Source organism: Psammomys obesus, unplaced genomic scaffold (assembly GCF_907164565.1).
Source record: "Psammomys obesus unplaced genomic scaffold, mPsaObe1.curated_primary_1811, whole genome shotgun sequence".
NCBI classification, from domain to species: domain Eukaryota; kingdom Metazoa; phylum Chordata; class Mammalia; order Rodentia; family Muridae; genus Psammomys; species Psammomys obesus.
In genome coordinates this window covers 18,614,006-18,634,951 of record NW_026596073.1, presented here as the reverse complement: position 1 = coordinate 18,634,951, position 20,946 = coordinate 18,614,006, and the positions used below count along the sequence as shown (strand labels likewise).

Sequence of the window (20,946 nt, the reverse complement as noted above, 5' to 3'; positions counted from 1 at the left end):
GAGCTCCTATCCTTTCCTCATCAGACTAACTCCCTTCTTTTTTATGATTCGCTGTACTCTGCCAAAGGTTTGGTCATGAGTCTTTGCTTTGAAAACACTGCTAGTTAGAGTCTTTCAAATGCGCTCAGTAGACTCCTGTCAATGTTCAATGCGCATCCCATCTGTCTTTCAAAATGAGGATTGATAATCTTACCCCATGTCGGCTCTCTTGATTATCTTTTTTAGGTGTACAGATTTCATTATGTTTATTATATCTTATAGGTCTATATAAGTGAGTATATACCGTGTTTGTCTTTCTCCTCCTGGGATATTTCACTCAAGATGATCTTTTCTAGGTCCCACCATTTCCCTGCAAATTTCATGATTTCCTCCTTTTTGATTGCTGAATAGTATTCCATTGTGTAAAAATACCACAATTTCTGTATCCATTCCTCCATTGATGGACATCTGGGTTGTGTCCAGGTTCTGGCTATTACAAATAAAGCTGCTATAAACATGGTTGAGCAAATATCCCTTTTGTGTACTTGAGCAAACTTTGGGTATATACCTAGCAGTGGTATAGCTGGGTCTTGAGGAAGCACTATTCCTAATTGTCTTAGAAAGCACCAGATAGATTTCCAGAGTGGTTGTACCAGTTTACATTCCCACCAGCAGTGGAGGAGGGTTCCCCTTTCTCCACAACCTCTCCAGCATGTGTTGTCCCTTGAATTTTTCATTTTGGCCATTCTGATGGGTGTAAGGTGATATCTCAGGGTCATTTTGATTTGCATTTCCCTGATGGCTAATGAGGATGAGCATTTCTTTAAGTGTTTCTCTGCCATTCGATATTCCTCTGTCGAGAATTCTCTGTTTAGCTCTGTTCCCCATTTTTTAATTGGATTACTTGGTTTGCTGCTTTTCAGCTTCTTTAGTTCTTTGTATATACTCGATATTAGTCCTCTGTCAGATAAAGGGTTAGTGAAGATTCTTTCCCAATCTGTAGGCAGGCGTTTTGTTTTGATGACAGTGTCTTTTGCTTTACAGAAGCTTTTCAGTTTCATGAGGTCCTATTTATTGATTGTTGCTCTTAGAGCCTGTGCTGTTGGTGTTCTGTTCAGGAAGTTGTCTCCTGTGCCAATGAGTTCTAGGCTGTTCCCCACTTTTTCTTCTAACAGATTTAGAGTATCTGGTTTTATGTTGAGGTCTTTGATCCACTTGGACTTTAGTTTTGTGCAGGGTGATAAATATAGATCTACTTGCATTTTTCTGCATGTGGACATCCAGTTGGTCCAGCACCATTTGTTGAAGATGCTATCTTTTTTCCATTGAATGGTTTTGGCTTCTTTGTCAAATATTGAGTATTCATAGGTGTGTGGGTTTATTTCTGGATCTTCTATGCGGTTCCATTGATCCTCCTTTCTGTTTTTATGCCAATACCATGCAGTTTTTATTACTATTGCTTTGTAGTACAACTTGAGATCAGGGATGGAGATACCTCCAGATGATCTGTTGTTGTGCAGGATTGTTTTGGAGATTCTGGGTTTTTTGTTTCTCCATATGAAGCTGAGAATCTTTTTTTCAAGGTCTGTAAAGAATTGAGTTGGTATTTTGATGGGAATTGCATTGAATCTGTAGATTGCTTTTGGCAGGATGGCCATTTTCACAATGTTAATCCTACCAATCCATGAGCACGGGAGTTCTTTCCATCTTCCGAGATCTTCTTCAATTTCTTTCTTCAGAGACTTGAAGTTTTTCTCAAACAGGTCTTTCACTTGCTTGGTTAGTGTCACCCCAAGGTACTTTATGTGGTTAGTGGCTATAGTGAAGGGTGTTGTTTCCCTAATTTCTTTCTTTGTTGAAGAGGTAGGGAGAGAGTGGGAAGCCTTGTCTTGTCCCTGATTTCAGTGGGATTGATTTAAGTTTCTCTCCATTGAGTTTGATGTTGGCTATAGGCTTGCTGTATATTGCTTTTACTATGTTTAGATATGTGCCTTGTATTCCTGACCTCTCCAAGACTTTAAACATGAATGGGTGTTGGACTTTGTCAAATGCTTTTTCAGCATCTAAGGAGATGATCATGTGGTTTTTCTCCTTCAGTTTGTTTATGTGGTGGATTACATTGATGGATTTCCGTATGTTGAACCATCCTTGCATGCCTGGGATGAAGCCTACTTGGTCGTGGTGGATGATATTTTTGATGTGTTCTTGGATTCGGTTTGCAAGTATTTTATTGAGTATTTTTGCGTCAATGTTCATAAGAGAGATAGGTCTGAAGTTCTCTTTTTTTGTTGGGTCTTTGTATGGTTTAGGTATCAGGGTGACTGTTGCTTCATAGAATGAGTTTGGTAATGTACCTTCTGTTTCTATTTTGCGGAATAGTTTGAGGAGAATTGGTGTGAGCACTTCTTTGAAAGTCTTGTAGAATTTCGCGCTGAAATCATGTGGCCCAGGGCTTTTTTTGGAGGGGAGACTGTGAATGACTGCTTCAATCTCCTTGGGGGATATAGGGCTGTTCAGTCTTTCTACCTGATCTTGACTTAATGTTGGAAGATGGAATCTATCAAGAAAATTGTCCATTTCATTTAGATTTTCAAATTTTTTAGCATATAGGCTTTTGTAGTATGACCTAATGATTGTTTGAATTTCCTCTGTGTCTGTAGTTATGTCACCCTTTTCATCTCTGATTTTGTTGATTTGGATAGATCCTCTCTGCTTTTTAGTTAGTTTGACTAAGGGTTTGTCTATCTTGTTGATTTTCTCAAAGAACCAGCTTTTTGTTTCATTGATTCTTTGAATAGTTTTATTTGTTTCTAATTGATTGATTTCAGCCCTGAGTTTGATTATTTCCAGCCTTCTGCTCCTCTTGGGTGTATCTGCTTCTTTTTTTTCTAGGGTTTTCAGTTGGGCCATTAAGTTGTTTGTATGTACTGTTACGAATTTCTTCTTGCAGGCACTTAGTGCTATAAATTTTCCCCTGAGCACTGCTTTCAGTGTGTCCCATAAATTTGGGTATGTTGTGCCTTCATTTTCATTCAATTCTAGGAAGTCTTTAATTTCTTTCTTTATTTCTTCCTTAACCCAGCTGTCGTTGAGTAACAGGTTGTTCAGTTTCCATGTACGTGTAGGCAGTTTGTTATATCTGTTGTTGTTGAGGTCCAGCTTAAGTCCATGGTGGTCAGATAGAATACAAGGGATTATTTCAATCTTTTTGTATCTGTTGAGGCTTTCTTTATGACCAACTATATGGATAACAAGATCTGTAGATGTCTATTAGGTCCATTTGATTTAGGGTCTCTGTAAGTGTTTTTATTTCCCTATTTGTTTTCTGTCTAGTTGATCTGTCCCTTGGTGAGAGTAGAGTGTTGAAGTCTCCCACTATTAGCGTTTTAGGATCAATGTGTGATTTAAGCTTTAATATTGTTTCATTTACGAATGTAGGTGCTCTTGTATTTGGGGCATAGATATTCAACATTGTGATGTCGTCTTGGTGGATTTTTCCTTTAATGAGAATATAGTGGCCGTCCTTATCTTTTTTGATTAACTTGGGTTGAAAGTCTATTTTATTAGATATTAGGATGGCTACTCCCGCTTGTTTTCTGGAACCATTTGCTTGAAAGACAGTTTTCCAGCCCTTTACTCTGAGGTAGTGTTTATCTTTGTTGCATAGGTGTGTTTCTTGGATGCAACAGAATGATGGATCCTGTTTCTGCAACCATTCTGTTAGTCTGTGTCTTTTAATTGGGGAGTTGAGTCCGTTGATGTTGATAGAAACTAGTGACCAACAATTGTTACTTACTTTAGATGTGGTGTTGGTGGTGTCACTGAATTTCATTGCTTGTCTTCTTTTTTTGTGTGTGTAGTTATCTATTTCCTCTATTTTCTTCAATGTAGTTGTTTTCTTTGGTTTGGAGTTTCCCTTCTAGTAACTTCTGTAGAGCTGGGTTACTATGTAGATATTGTTTAAATTTGGTTTTGTCTTGAATATCTTGAATTCTCTGTCTATGTTGATTGAAAGTTTTGCTGGGTAGAGTAGTCTGGGTTGGAATCTGTGGTCCCTTAAGGACTGTATGATTTCTGTCCAGGCCCTTCTGGCTTTCATAGTTTCTGTTGAGAAATCTGGTGTGATTCTGATAGGTCTACCTTCATATGTTACTTGGCCTTTTTCCCTTGCTGCTTTTAGAATTTTTTCTTTGTTTTGTAGGTTCAGTGTTTTGACTATGATGTGATGTGAAGAATTTCTTTTCTGGTCTAGTCTACTTGGTGTTCTGTAGGCCTCTTGTATGTTTATGGCCATCTCCTTCTTTAAGTTGGGAAAGTTTTCTTCTATAATTTTCTTGAAAATATTTTCTGGACCTTTGAGCCTGATGTCTTCTTTTTCTTCTACTCCTATTATTCTTAGGTTTTGTCTTTTCATGGTGTCCTTGATTTCTTGGATGTTTTGTGTTTGGAACTTTTCTGATTTTATTTTCTCTTTGAGGGACGTTTCAATTTCCGCAAGTGTATCTTCGGCTCCTGAGATTCTTTCTTCCATCTCTTGTATTCTGTTGGTGATGCTTACCTTTGTAGTTCCTGATCTTTTCTCTATGTTCTCCAGCTCCTGGTTTTTCTCTATTTGTGTTTTCTTTATTGATTCTAATTCTGTTTTCGTGTCTTGCACCATTTCCTTCATCTGTTTGAATGTGGACTCCTGCTTTTTAATGATAGCTTCTATTTTTTTGTCTGTTTCCTCTCTATGTATCACTAATTGTGCCTCTACTTCTTTGGGTATAATTGCCTGTATTTCTTTTTTTTTTTTTTTAATTTTTATTTTTCTTTTTAGTTACATTTTGTTAACTCTGTGTCCCAGCTGTATCCCGCTCCCTCATTCCCTCCCCAACCCCACACTCCCTCCCTGGTCTCCTCCCTGCCCCTTTCCAAGTCCACTGATAGGGGAGGACCTCCTCCCCTTTCATCTGACCCTGTTTTATCAGGTATCTTCAGGGCTGGCTGCAAAGTCCTCCTCTGTGGCCCACAAGGACCAAATATATCTGGGCACAGGGTCTTTTCTGAGACTGACACTCAACCAAGGACCATCTATGGATATAACCTAGAACTTCTGCTCGGATGTGGCCTGTGGTAGCTCAGTAACCAAGTAATTGCCTGTATTTCTATGAGAGCTTTGTTTATTTCTTCTTTATTTGCCTTCATTTGTGTGGACATTTCTTTGAGAGCTTTGTGCATTTTTTCTCTGTTTGTCTCAATTTTCGTGGTCATTTCTCTGAGAGCACGATTTGTTTCCTCTTGGTTAGTCTCGATTTCTTTGGTTATTTCTCTGAGGGCTTTGTTCATTTCATCTCTATGGGCCTCTAGTAGCTGGAGAAACATAGTTTTGAGGTCGTTTTCTTGTATATCTAGTGAATTGAAGTGTCCATTGTTTTGTGGGGTTGCTGGTGAGGTCATTGTGTCCTGATTTTTGTTGGAAGTGTTCTTACGTCTGCCTCTAACCATCTGGTTATTTATAATCCTCACTAGTTGTTCCTCGAGATTGTAGTTTGGGCTATGATCCTCTCTTTCTGTTTTCTGGACTGTTTTTTCAGGAAGATGAGAGAGGTTCACTGCTTTGGGAGAGTGCACTTTGTTTTCAGTTTTGCCTAAGTAAAGAATGTGATGCTGGCGCTATTCGTGTGCGCTTTTAGCAGGCGCAGTGTACATGCGGGGATTCTCTGACTATTGCAGTGGCCTGCAAGCCACTATTACGCAGTTCTGACTGAGATCCAGGGATTGTTTGCCTGGATTACCTTGGTGGACCCACAAGGCAGAGGCTTCACGTTGGGGTCGCTATCCCAAGAATCCCTCTGATGCCCACACTAGGAGTGTGGGTGCCAGGGATCTCGTCTGGTTGCTTCTGTGGAGAGGCCCTAGGTCTGGAGCAATCTCTCCCTAGAAGGCTTACTCACTCTCTTGCAGGACCAGTTGGAATGCACAGAGGTTCCCCTTGCTCACTACTCTCTGTTTTGGTCCTGCTGCGGAAGTGCACGGGTAGGCTATCAGTCAGCTCTGTGACACTGTGGCTGCAGAACTCAGTGTCCACCTTTCCTGTGTGCTGCCTCTTTGTCCTTTCCCTCTGCCAGGAGGGGTTATGTTGACTGGTCCCTGGGTGGCACGGGAAAGAGTTAGGGTGAGTGTACTCAATCCCAGATCCGGGCCCAGATCTCTCTGCCAGAATCAGCCTAGCAGTAGAATCTATGTTTGCTGATCCCAAGAGAGTACCGGGTAGGGTTGAGTGTCCTCAGCTCCAGAGCTTGGGTTTCTCTGCTAGGGGCCGCTGGAGAGAGGGTGCTGTGTCCTTGGCAGGCTGCCTCTCTGTCCTTCCCCTCTGACCTTCTCCTCTGCTAGGTCAAGCTTATGGAGGTGCTCTCAGGGGAGTGCCAGCAGGGGTTGGGGCTTCTCAGTCCGATCCTGTGGGGGAGGGGGGGCGCCGGTGATAGAACTTGCTGCTAGACCTTATTGCGCTGGACCCAGGATAATCTCAGGACGTGTAGAATGACCACAGTCCCAGATCCTGAGCTATAGTTTGTTTGATAGGAGCGGCCGGCAGCACTGGAGTTCCTGCACTGTGAAGCCGCTGTGCGCCTCTTTATCCTTCCACTCCACTGCGGCAGGGTTATGGCAGTTTTTGGGGGAGTGCCCGAAAGGATTGGGTTTTCTCAGCCCCGATCTCGGGTTGGGGTACAGACAATGTGGTCTGTGGTAGATTCTGCTGGATGCCTACTGCCTCCTCCGAAGAGGGAGTAGGGATTTTGAGCTGGGCGCGCAGCTGCAATCCGTGCATGGCGGGAGCTCAATTGTGATGGCGGCAGGTACCCGCCGAGGTCAAAGAGACCTTCCAGGGAAAGACTGGGTGACCCATGACCAGTCTGGCAACTTTCCTTCCCCGTTGGGTTTTTTTGCGACTGGGACTCCCAGCCTCAGGCACCCATGTGCCCACCAATCAGCTTGGGAAACTGATCGGGACAAGCAGGCTTGCAGCACCAGACCGGAGACCCAAAGCCTGCATTAGCCGGGTTCTCTTCCGGGTTCTGGCTGGGCAGCGGAGAGTGGACCCGACCGATTCCCAAGTGGCTGTGGGAGCCTCCCCTCACCTGGGAAACACGATAGCTGTTGTTTTAGGGGCCAGAGTTCAGTCTCCTGGTCGCTGCTCGGAGTGTGTTGTCCCGCTTCTCAGACAAGGTGTTCTCCTGGTGCCACCATCTTGGCTCCCCGGCTCCTATCATTGCTCACAAACATTTTCTTATCTTCACCCAAAAAGGATTGAGGCAAATATCTATTTCCCACTTCTTACATAAAATTCCATTCACTCTACCCATCAGTTGGCCATCTTAAAGTCATTTTGATTTGCATTTCTTTGATGACTAAGGACAATGAGCATTTTTTTAAGTGCTTCTTAACCATTTGAGATTCCTTTGTTTGGAATTCTTGCTTTAGCTCTGTATCCCATTTTTTAATTGGTTTCTAAGATATTTCATTTCTTATGTTCTTTATATATTTTATATACTAACCCTCTGTATGATGTAAAGTTGGTGAAGATTTTTCACAGATCTGTTGGCTGCCATTTTGTTCTATTAATGGTGTCCTTTGACTTACTGAGGTTTTTCAGTTTTATGAGATCCCATTTAATAATTGTTGATCTCAGAGCCTGTTGGTTTTCTGTTCTTAGCTATTTATTGTTGGTTCAAATTTTCTTTAGAAAGTACTATGGAGGTTGTGACTGTGGCATTTTTTTCTCATTATTTCTGTGTATTGTAACATTAAAAAGAGTGATCTCTACATAGAATTCTATCTTAATATGGACCTGAAACCAATAAAAGTAAAACCGGAAAAGTAGAACTGAACAATTTACAGGACAAAAAGAGAGAGAAATAGCAGGATGGAAGTGATCTTATAAAGGAACTGGGAAATGGAAGCAGCCCATTAGAGTGAAGTATGAAGGTAGATAAAAAAGAAAGGAGACATTTCATTTTAATTACAACCCCTGTATTTCTCCCATTCCTCATGGATTTAGTTAAAGTACACATTTATTTAAAAATATTGTTAAAATATAATTTGAAGAGCTAAATGTAAATGATCATTTAGTAATGAATAGCCCTGTAAACTTTCCATTATTTTCTTTACTGACCCTGAAAATTATATAAGTTCAGATAAACACCAGTCTATGACACTAAGTCCAGTGTCCTAGCTCCTGTCTCCTCATATATTAAAAACGCTTGTAACTAAATCAGGTACTTCTCTTAAAGACAGTCTCTCTATGCATAGGATTACTACTACTTTCTATTTCTTTTAACATGCTTTGCATTATTTAGAAACTGTACCATGTCCAGAGGTGGAAGAAATGCGCATGCAGCTATTATTTTGCGTGTTCTCCCTCAGTATTGGTTCTGAGGGATAAAATCATACCAGCACATTGTGACAGGCAAGTGCCTTTAAGCTGTATTACTTTATTGGGCACTTTACAATGATGGCTGAACGTAACATTTTTTTTTTTTAGAATTTTCACACAACAGAAGTTGCAAAAGTTGTCAAAACTTGTTATTTTAATAATAAAATTCGAGATTACATTACTAACTTCTCAAGATTTAGTAGCAATGTGGATGTGGGAAGGGAAAGGCAAAAAGAGTAAAATTTAAGAAAAATTTCTCTGGTCTGTAATCTCCTACTAATAACAGAGTGGTCTTGACCTGGTGATCTTTATGTCATGCTTGCTTCATTTCTGAGATAAGAGTGCTCCACATTAATTTGAAGCTACAATGAGTTAACCTTTTAACATGGAATAAGACACATAAATACCTAGGGATACCTCCTCGACCTCTTCCCTTTCTCCCTGACATTATTCTCTTCCCCCTCCCACCCTTTTTCTTGATTTTTTTTAATTATACAGCTTGAAAATCTTTGTTTCAGACATTTTTAGTAAAACTCAGTTTCCAATGACTCCATGACACCTTCCCTACAAGAACAGGAGTCACTTCTTATTAATGTCACTGGAGTTATTGAAATAACTCTGTATGCAGCACATAAAGCAATCTGAAATCACAAGTTAAAGTATGGAGTGATTTCAAAGAAGAATGGAGCGATCATCCTTGGGTACACTTTGTCTGATTGCAGTAAATTGTCTTACCCTAATAGTCTTTTTCTAGATAACAAAAAAGCAAGTTTATTTCTGAAGCATAACAAAGCATGTAAGGCTCTACAGACCTGTTTAGTGTCATCTTTTCAACACAATACACAAGTAAAGGTCAAATGCATGCCTGCCGGTGGGAATAACTATCACAGGAATTTATAAAATGTGAGCTGTGTAGTTTTGAGGTAAAAATAGCTTCTTATAAAGTAGTTGCATGTAATATATATATTAGCTTTTTCCTATGAGTAACTATTTAATTTACATCTATGAACATTTATTTTGAAATATAAGATTTATAGTATTTTATTTTATTTTATTTTATTTTATTTTATTTTATTTTATTTTATTTTATTTTATTTTATTTTATTTTATTTTATTATTTACTGTTATTTTTGGAGGCAGGATCACAGTATATAGCCCTGGCTGGCCTAGCACTCACTATGTAGACTAGGCTGACCTCAAACTTACAGAGATCCTCTTGACTCTGCCTTCTTAGTGCTGTCATTACAGGCCTGTGCCACCGCACCCATAATTTAATCTTGAGATGGGGTCTCATGAAAGCAAACTGAGTTTTTACTATGTTGGTAAAGGTGTGCTCTTGTCTCCACCTCTGATTACTATTATTACAGGCATGCTTGATGTGTGTTTTATAATAATTATGTTTATGTATTTTAATCAGGAATTTAAAACTATATTAGAGTACTTTTTAATATTTAACCATCCTCACAACAGAACATTTATAACGTCTAAGTTGTTTACGTGAACAATCTACACAGACAGGCATGCGATCCCCACAGCCCTGACAAAAGTGTCTTAGAAAATGTGTTGCTGCAGGAGCCATATGCTGATTTACAAACTCACCCTTGAGCCAATGTCTGTATAAAGTGGTGAGTGTACCACTGAAAGGAAAACGTCATCTTGGTTGTTGTTTCATTGGTTGTGATTGGTTGGGAGGTGGTATTGCAGCTTGTTGCCGTGCTTCACCAATGGCAGTCAGGGCAGGAACTCAAGGAAAAAACCTGGAGGCAGGAGCTGGTGGAAGCCATACAGAAGTGTGGCAGGTGCCCAGGAAGGTGCGTGTACCTGTGGAGGCAAGCAGATAATAACATGTTATTCCTGGGGTTCCTCCTTAACTAGGAAGAAGGTTTGTACATGAACTAGGGCACTCCCAGTAAACTAAAGTGGCTGGCCAGTGAGCCTCAGAAATCAAACTGTATTTGCTTTCCTAGAAATGGATTAGAAGCATATGCCACTGTGCCCAGCATCTTTAGTTGTGTTGTGTGGGTCAAACTCAGGTCCTGAGACTTGTGTGACAAACACTTTGCTGACTACTTAATCGCTCCCACTTCTTCTACCTTATCAGGAAGCTAATCCTTTGGGATTAGGGTCCACTCATTTGACCTGTGTCATTATCATTCCCTTGGTTTAACGTCCTACCTCCAATAGTGGTTGATTTTAATGTGTCCTGAGGGTGTGGAGTTCAATGCGTGGGTTTTGAGGGAACCCTACTCAGCAGCTAACAGTGAGTCTATCTGTTAAACTACAGTTTTTCTATGTTATATGCTCAAGTTTTCCATATAAGACCTCAAAAATCTTTAGTAACTACACATGCCCAATGTTATTGGTAAGGCTGTACCAATGTTTTGAAGGTGTTGAAGGATGGAAGACAGAACCGTCTCCCGTTGATGCTTGAAATGACTATAGCATTCTGGAAGTGCCCTGAATTTTGTGCAAGGAAAATAAAAAGAGCAATGATAGGATGTATCAGTCACAAAGGGTTAGTTAACAATTAAGGAGGATGCCTGAGTTGATTAGAACTCAGCTGCTGAATTCAACAGATATTTTTTCACTGAGTACTGAAGAAGCTGGTTATGATATACATACACATACATATACATACATACATATATGCACAATACCCACTCAGTGTCCAGATTCTACTTGTTCACAGCAGTGAATGGGGACTTATGAGAGCTCATTTTCAGGTATCGAATACTAATCTCAAAAATACAACTTTTGGGAAACTGAAAGTCTTGTATGGTCTTTGCAATTTCCACCTAATATCTGATCACGCACTAGGACAGACATTTATGTGTAAGTGTGTCTCATGATATGATATATGGGATCAGCAATCTTGAAATGGCCTAGTATATCATGTATAAGACCTTATCAGCAAGACAAAAATCACAACATCAAAGCTTTCTAGAAGAATCATCACTGTTCTTTCTCTATTCTTCAATAACAGAAATAAAAGTAACAAAGTAAAATTATTTTAAATTGTATTTTAAAGAATAAGTAACTCATTTAATTAAATTTTTGATTCCTGAATTTTAAAAACAATCTTACAATAATTATAGTCACATTATAACAGTAGCTGTAAATTGCACAACAAAATAAGTGCATGAACTTCTTAGTCCTAGTGTGTGAATAGTAGAACAAAATAACATTTCTGCAGGATAATTTTAGTATGTATACTATAGATACATATGAAACATTTATTCATTCAATCATGTATCAGATGTTAAGTAAACTAAAATATTCAACTGTTCAGCAACACTAAAAAATCTTTTTTTTTTTTTTTTTGGCCGCTTACACCACCACATACTAAGTAAATAATTTGAAGCTGTCAGAATTACTTTTCAAGTTGGTCAGTATTTGTTATTGATAAAGTTTTCCAAAAAAACACATTTTAATAGTTAGAAAGAAAAATAAAATAGTACTTGATTTTTGGTGACACTGCAAATACTTTGAAATATAAGTTTCTGTGGCAGCAGTGCAGAAATGAAGATATGATGTAGTTTTAACAAAGTTAAATCATCCTGGTGGTTGGTTACTCTCAAGTGTAAAGTTGATAAGATAAAATTACCCTGCAGGCAGGTCTCTGAGCATGCCTATGAAATATTCAGATACAGCTCACTGTGGGTAGAACCATTTCCTGGGCTTTGATCTCTACTATATCACAAGGAGAAGATGGGCTGAATACATTCATTCTTCACTGCTGCTTCTTGATTCTGGATGTCATGTGACCAGATGTCTCAAGCTTTTACTTTCCACCCATGATGGACTGCAGCCTTGAAATTCTGATTCAAAATAAGGCCTCCTCCCTAATTATCCTGTATTAGGATATTTAATCAAAACAATATGTAAAGAAACTAGGACACCTGGTATATCAAATTGAACGTGTCTCAGGAAAGCTAAGGAATTTCTTAGTGACTGTCTAGCTGTGAGGTCAGGAACATCAGCCATAATGAGAGGCAAGAACTTTCAAGCAGGCGACTCGCATCGTCTCTTTTACATGTACAAAGACTTCTTACAGGTTGAGTGTTTACCAGTAAACTATTAAAAACGGGATCCTCCTGTTAAATAAAATTGTGAAATTATGAAAAAGGAAGTTGTTTTTATTATTCATATTTTCATGGAAAGCATAATTTCATACACACACATATTAATTTTGAGAAAGTTATTATTTAGTAGTATGGACATTTTGAATAAATACAGTCAATGAATGCATACAGCATTATCTCCTCTTCTGGAAATAAACTACTGGCAGAAGCATTTACAGTAGAAATATTCCCAGGATAAATATAAGGTCGGTAGCTGCTTTAAAACAGAGTTCATTTAAGCCTGTATGACTATGTAATGAATAGTCAGTCTTATGTGAAGCAATAAGCCCCAAAGTTTAGAGTATGAAAATATGAGTAAGTTTTGAAGAAAATACTATTTCACAGTATAATACCCAATATTGGAAGGAGAAGAAAGGATGCATTTGGATGCTCACAAGTATTTTAATGATTATATTGATATTATTTTAATATTCCTTGTATCTTATCTCTAATGGGAGATTAACCTAAAATTAAATACCAATATTTTTATTCTGAGAAAATTAATTATAAAACTATATAAGAGTAGTTTTATAATTTTTATTTTTTTATATTAATCACAGGTTATTTACTTTGAATCCCAGCTGTAGCCCCTTCCCTGTAATAGGGGGGGACCTCCTCCCCATTCACCTGATCCTGTTTTATCAGGTATCTTCAGGACTGGCTGCAAAGTCCTCCTCTGTGGCCTAGTAAGGCTGCTCCTCCCTCGGGGGGGGGGGGGAGGTCAAAGAGCCAGCCATTGAGTTCATGTCAGAAATAGTCCCTGTTCCCCTTACTTTGGAAAACTACATGGTTACTGAGCTACCACGGGCCACATCCAGCAGAAGTTCTAGTAAAATCAGAAAAATTTCAATCACAAAATATCCAAGAAATCAAGGACGCTATGAAAAGACAAAATCTAAGAATAATAGGAATTGATGAAAAAGAAGATTCCAGGCTCCAAGGTCCAGAAAATACTTTCAAGAAAATTATTGAAGAAAATTTTCCCAACTTAAAGAAAGAGATGTCCATAAATATACAAGAGGCCTACAGAACACCAAATAGACTAGACCAGAAAAGAAACATATCATGTCACATCATAGTCAAAACACTAAATCTACAGAACAAAGAAAAGATATTAAAAGCAGCAAGGGAAAAAGGCCAAGTAACATATGAAGATAGACCTATCAGAATCACACTGGACTTCTCATCAGAAACTATGAAAGCCAGAAGGGCCTGGGGAAGCATCATGGAGACTCTAAGAGATCACAAATGTCAACCCAGACTACTATACCCTGCAAAGCTTTCAATCAACATAGATGGAGAAAACAAAATATTCCATGACAAAACTAAATTTACACAATATCTACACAGCAAACCAACCCTACAGAAGATACTAGAAGGAAAACTCCAATCCAACGAAAACAACTTCACCCAAGAAAACAGTGCATACAGATAATATCCCAACAAAAATGAAAAGAAAACAAGCAATGAAACAGGATAAGATCACCGACTCCATTACAAAAGGAACTAACATGCATTGGTCACTATAATCTATCAATATCAATGGACTCAACTCACCAATAAAAAGACACAGGCTAACAGAATGGTTGCGGAAACAGGATCCAACATTCTGTTGCATCCAAGAAACACACCTATGCAACAAAGATGTATCCAATTTTTAAATTGGATTATTTGGTTTGTTGGTGTTTTTTTTTTCCTTGAGTTCTTTATATGTTTTGGATATTAGCCTTCTGTTGGCTTTAGAGTTGGTGAAGATCTTTTCCCAGACTGTAGGCTCTCATTTTGTTCTATTGACTGTGTCCTTTGCTTCACAGAAACTTTTCAATTTCATGAGGTCCCATTTATTAATTGTTGAAAATCTAAATGAAATGGATAATTTTCTTGATAGATTCCACTTACCAAAATTGAATCGAGATCAGGTAAACAAATTAAGTAGTCCTATATCCCCTAAGGAAGTAGAAGAAGTCATCAAAACACTCCCATCCAAACAGATCATAGGGCAAGACGGTTTCATCATAGTATTCTACTAGACCTTCAAAGAAGAGCCAATACCAATACCCTTCAAACTATTCCACAAAAAAGAAACAGAAGGAACATTACCAAACTCATTCTGTGAGGCCATAGTCACCTTGATACGTAAACCAAAGACCCAACAAAGAAAGAGAAGTTCAGACTAATTTTTCTGATGAACATTGATGCCAAAATAGTAAATAAAATATTCACAACCAAACCCAAGAATATTTTAGAGATATAATCCACTATGACCAAGTAGGCTTCAATCTAGGCATACAGGGGTGGTTTAATATACAGAAATCCATCCGTGTAATCCACCAGATAAACAGAAAGAAAGGAAAAAAACTACATGATCAATCATCTCCTCAGACACCAAAAATGCACTTCACTAAATCTAATACTTACTCATTTTAAGAGGCTTGGAGTGATCAAGGATACAAGGCACATAATAGACATGGTAAAGCTACATACGGCAAGCCTATAGGCAACATCAAACTAAACAGAGAGAAAGTCAAATCAATTCCACTGAAATCAAGGACAAAACAAGGTGCCATCCTTATCTCCTCAACATAGCACTTGAAGTCTTAGCTAGAACAGTAAGGAAACTAAAGGAGATCAAGGGGATACAAATTTGAGAAAAAGTCAAAATATCACTATTCATAGATATGATACTATACATAAATCATCTTAAATATTCTACCAAGGAACTCCTATAGCTGACAAACACCTTCAGCAATGTGACTAGATATAAAATTAGCTCAAAAAAAAGTCAGTTTCTCTCCTGTATTCAAAAGAAAAATCGGCTGAGAAAGAAATTACAGAAACCACATCCTTCAAAATAGCCACACACACAAAAACAAACAAACAAACAAACATAAAGTATCTTAGTGTAACTGTAACCAAGCAAGTTAAAGACTTGTACAAAAACGTCAAGTTTCTGAAGAAAAAAATTGAAGAAGTTATCAGAAGATAGGAAGATCTTCCATGCTCATAGATCAGTAGGGTTAACTAAAAATGGCCATCCTACAAAACACATTCTACCATTTCAAATGATTTAATTAAGAAAAATCTTTCACTGGTGAACCAAGCCATTTAATTTTTCATTAATCAGAGATGTAGCCAAATAGACAACCAATAGCTATCACACTCATAAAACAAAAATGTTCTACAGCTATGAAAACACATTCTAAAATTAAAGTGGATGCTGAGACTCATAGCTAAACTTTGGGCAGAGTGCAGGGAATCTTATGAAAGAAGGGAGAGATAAAAAGACCTGAATGGATCTTAAGCTCCACAAGGAGAACAACAGAACCAAAAAGTCTCTGCCCAGGGATCTTTTCTGAGACTGATACTCCAACCAAGGACAATTAATGGAGATAATCTAGAACCCCTGCACAGATACAGCCCATGGCATTTCAGTCTCCAAATGGGCTCCCTACTAAGGGCAACAGGGGCTACCTCTGACATGAACTCAGTGGCTGGCTCTTTGAACACCTCCCCATAAGGGGTGGGGGTAGCCTTACCAGGCCACAGAGAAAGACTATGAAAGACAGTCCTGATGAGACTAGCTAGGCTAGGGTCAGATGGAAGGGAGGATACCTCCCCTATCATTGGACTGAGGAAGAGGCATGAGAGGAGATGATAGAGGAATGGAGGGAAGGAGCGATTGGGAGTTAATGAGGGTGGGGGCTACAGCTGGGATACAGAGTGATAAATTGTATTAAATGAAATTATATTAAGGATATTTACACAAATAATAGTTTTTGTCAGAGAGGCTTATGTTTCCAATTATGTTCTCCTATAACAAAAAAAGAATATTCAAAGACATCTCCTTCATCATTACTTTGAAGAATAGTTATCTTAGGTGGTAAGGCTTCAGAAGTGATCATGGAGAATTTCAGTGCTAAAAATTTGAGATAGTCAATCTTAACTATGAACTTCTTAATCAGATATGCTTTGCTCTTTCTCTTTTAATTTTTCTCCATTCATTTAGCTTCTTTCTTCTCTCTGTGCTAGCTCAGAAGGTGAAAGACAGAGGTCTGTTTGGTCTGAGTGGACTGCTGTAGAAGGCAATTTGTTTCATTTTGACTTCTTAGTGTCAACTACATTCTAATTAAAAACTACAAACCATTGTTAATTGAATATAAAACTATAAAGTATAAAACATTTCTACAAAGTGTCATTAAGATGCTAAACTTATGTTTTCTGTCAGTGCTTTGTACTTTCATGAGTTATTTTCTTTGTGTGTTGGCTAATGTTGGTTGTTCCCTTCACACACCTGGAAGAGACCCTTAGTTGCAGAAATGCTTTCATAAGCTTAGCTTTTGGGCATGTCATGTTCGTAAGCATTTTCCTCATTATTGATCGACTTGGAAAGGTACAGGCAATACTGAAAGTGCCACTTATGGACTGATGGCCGTAAATTATATAGGACGAGTAGCTAAATGTACATCGGAAAGCAAATTAGTAAGCTGGGTTTCTTCATGTTTATGGATTCAAGCTCCTGTCTTTCTTTATTGCCTTGGTGTCCCTGCATGATGGATTGTGGAAGTCAAAATAACCCTTTTCTTCCTTAAGCTACTTTTGGCCACCCTATGTACCCTGGCAACTGAAATCAGTGTGTGTGTGTGTGTGTGTGTGTGTGTGTTTATTTTCATATACATGGTTTATTATGTTTTTTAGTATAGGTGCAAACTAAGAAAGATTATCCAAAGTGTTTTCTCTGGCCTCCATTTTATTTAATAATAAGTGTTATGGTAAGCCTGTTCTTCACATAGAAATTTTTATGTACCAACACTGTTGATTGCCTACTAGGATCCCATGATATGGATCATAAACTGTGGTATGGAGAATAAGTATGATCCATGTCCTCAAAGCAAGGTCTAGTCAAGGGCACAGTGACTGTCCTTAGCCTACTGAACAGTTCAGTAAACAAGTGTGTGTGATGCTAATTGGGAAGTAAAATATAAGTGTTAGTCAAGTCCCTGGATCAGTAGTAACAATCTACAGGCAACATGGGTGTTAATCTTCCTCTGCTTTATTGCTTAAATGCCCTCTAATTACTTCTGCTCTCTGCTGGAAAACAAATAGAAGCAGCAAATCATGATTATTGTTATTCATATTAGATTGAGTCACTCTAAGGTATGTAACAAAAAATAAATCAGTTAAGCAAGTTAAAATGATGTGGATTATAGGAAAATGTCAAGATCGTCTTCATTATAATTACACATTACATACTTTTAAATAACAGAATACAGCTTTCTATTAAGCATGGTTACCCCTTAAGAGGGGTAACCTCGGGCTGCTTTCAAATATTTCCTGGAAGAATCAGAGAAGAAAGGATAGTTTAGAAGCAAGCTTCTCATAAGGTCATTTGGAAATGCTTTAGCTGCCCTCTCTTCCAGGTGGGGCTGAGCATGCAAAAAATGAATAATATCATGGAAGATCTTGAAAGAATCATTGTAGTAGCTACTATCCAAAAAGCTTTTCCATTTTAAGTTGGTAGGAAAAGGTCGCCTTTGGAGGAAGCTCAACATAATACTGGAATGTTTTCTGTTCTGGAGAAGGACAGAAGAGGCAGAACAGCATTAATCTAAAAGGAGTAAACAGTAGAAAATACTTGGACAAAAAAAAAAGTGTAAAAGTCTCTAGTCACAGAAAGAAATCGTGTATTAACTATATAAAGATGTTACTTGGGAGGGGGTAGAAGGGAGGAGTTAAGACCTCTAATTAAGCAAGGGACATTCATATCACACTCTCTTCTCCTAAGGTTCAGGAAATATCAAAGAAGGATTATAAGAGCCATAGGCCACAGAGGAATGGGCTAAAAGGGTGTCTTCTAAACATGTCAGAACTGCTACATTGTGGTCTCAAAGCAGCTACAGTAGCTGACCTGAAACTAAACAAACGTATATAGGGTCGGCTCTAATTGGACTAGGTAGGTGATTTAAAATGAAATCAAAACCAACCAACCAACCAAACAAACAAACAAAAACGAGGACATGAAGCTGGAAGGGGACTTGAGAGGGGATCAAGAATGAGCTGAAAAACTGAGCAGATGTGATCTAAATACATTGTATGTATGTATAATATTTTCAAAGGACAAGTATCACATGCTATATTTACTATAAAAATAAAACAAGAAAATTCATCCATGTACCATTCACATTGTTGTATATGCTGATGGTAATTGGTATAGTAAGACTTTGTTGACCTGACCCAAACCTAGAATTACTTGAATCTCAATTGAAGAGCTGTCTCCATAAGATTGCTCTTTGGGAATTTCTGTGAGATATTTTCTTAGTTTCTACACAGTAAAGGAGGGTCAAGCCCAGTGTAGGCATTGCCATCTATGGCCAGGTGGCTCTGAGCTGTATAAGAAAGGTAAATGAGCGAGTCAGTGGGACAAAGTCAGCAAGCAGATTTCCCTCAGTCTCTTCTTCAATTGCTCACTCTCCAGTTATGGAAAACAAAACATCAAAGTGAATGTTTTTTAATGTCTAAAGACTTGTGAATCATTCCATTTGCAGCCAATAGAGAACAGTGACATGTGAGCATCTAACGTGTACGATGCTTTCAACTGTTTGTTTGCCTCTTTAGATTTCCTTACTGGAAAAAGCCGGCTTTAGAGGTGCTCTTCTCTACACTGATCCTTGTGATATACCAAAGCCTGCAGATCTTAGCTCTGAGTCCTTTATGGTGACACTAAATCCAGGAGGAGACCCATCTACACCTGGATACCCGAGTCTTGGTAAGCTTATTCTTATAAGCCATATACATCTTAAGCATTGTCTAATCCTGTTTCTGTGTAGACATACTACAATTATCAAAACAATGTAAATAATGCTCAAATAATTTTAGTAAAGGATTACAGACTTTACAACATATCTCCAATTTGTCCATTAGTTTGTTGTTGTTCATTTGTTTATATGCTGTCTTAGAGCTTGAAATCAAGCCTGCATTTAGTCGCAATATTCTTTAATTCTCTCCATTCTATAATATTATCAAAGTAATTTTTTTCTATTCTTGACACTTGACCTGTTGTTTTGTAGCAATCCCTTTTGTCAACCTGTCAAGTAGTTTCTAATTAGTAGATTGTACCCAATGCCCTTTGTAGAAAGACGACAGAATAGATTTCATTCCCTTTCGATGTCTATCAAAAGGAACCTATGATTGATAGGTTTCAGTTCCATGACGCTTCCCCTTGTCCCCAGTTTTTTGACTATTTGACAGTTTTCTCTGTTGTTAGTTTCCTTTGGGGTCACCATGTTTGGCAATGGTGAAGGTGTTTAACCTTTTTTTTTTTTTTTTACCCTTGACCCCTTATTTTTTAACTTGATTAATTTATTTAGTTATTACAACTTATTCACTTTGTATCCCCACTATAGCTCCCTGCCCCATCTCCTCTTAGTCCTACCCACCCTCCTTCTTTTCTCCCTATGCCTTTTCCCTAATTCCCTGATAGGGGATTACAGTTTACCTTTCTATGTGATTCTAGCCTATCAGGTCTCATCAAGGCTGGCTGCATCATCTTCCTCTGTGGTCTGGCAAGGTTGTACCCCCTAGGGGGAGGTGAGCAAAGAGCTGGCAAAGAGTTCATGTCAGAGACAGCCTCTGCCCCCCATACTAGGGAACTCACTTGGAAACTGAGCAGGTGGTCTAGGTCCTCTCCATGCAAGGTCCTTGGTTGGAGTATTGGTCTCTGCAGAACCCCCGGGCCCAGGTTTTTTTGTCTCCTTGTAGATTTCCTGTCACCTCCAGGTGTTTCTACCTCCCTCTTCTTCCATAAGGGTTCTTGTACTCTGCCCAAAGTTTGGCTGTGAATCTCAGTAGTGGGAGACTTGAATACCCCACTCACCAAGGAACAGATCATTGAGACAGAAGCTAAACAGAGATATAATGACACTTACAGAGGTCTTAAATCAAATGGACCTAATAGATGTCTACAAAACCTTTCACCCAAATACAAAAGAGTATATCTTCTCAACACTTCCTGGATCCTTCTCCAAAATTGATCATATAGTCAGGAACAAGCAAGCCTTAACAGATACAAGAAGATTGAAATAATCCCTTGTATCATATCAAACCACTATGGTCCAAAACTAGACCTCAACAGTAACAGAAATAACAAAAAGCCTACACACACATGGAAACTGAATAACTCTCAGTGACAACCAGGTCAGGGAGGAAATAAAGAAAGAAATTAAAGACTTCCTAGGATTTAATGAAAATGAAGGTACAAGTTTCCCTAATTTATGGGACACAATGAAAGCAGTGCTAAGAGGAAAGTCCATAGCACTAACTGCCTTCATAAAGAAATTCCAGGCATCTTGTACAAGCAATCTAATGGAACACATGAAAGCACTAGGAAAAGAAGAAGAAGAAGAAGAAGAAGAAGAAGAAGAAGAAGAAGAAGAA

General features: G+C 38.5%; 1 protein-coding gene across 1 annotated transcript in view; it reads left to right on the top strand.

Moving 5' to 3' along the window:
- Positions 1–20,946, top strand: part of Naaladl2 (N-acetylated alpha-linked acidic dipeptidase like 2) — a 977,666-nt gene that overhangs the window by 441,301 nt on the left and 515,419 nt on the right. Inside the window, exon 5 of the mRNA XM_055626106.1 lies at positions 19,129–19,279. Within this exon, the coding sequence (XP_055482081.1) occupies positions 19,129–19,279 (151 nt within the window). The remainder of the gene's footprint in view (positions 1–19,128; positions 19,280–20,946) is intronic.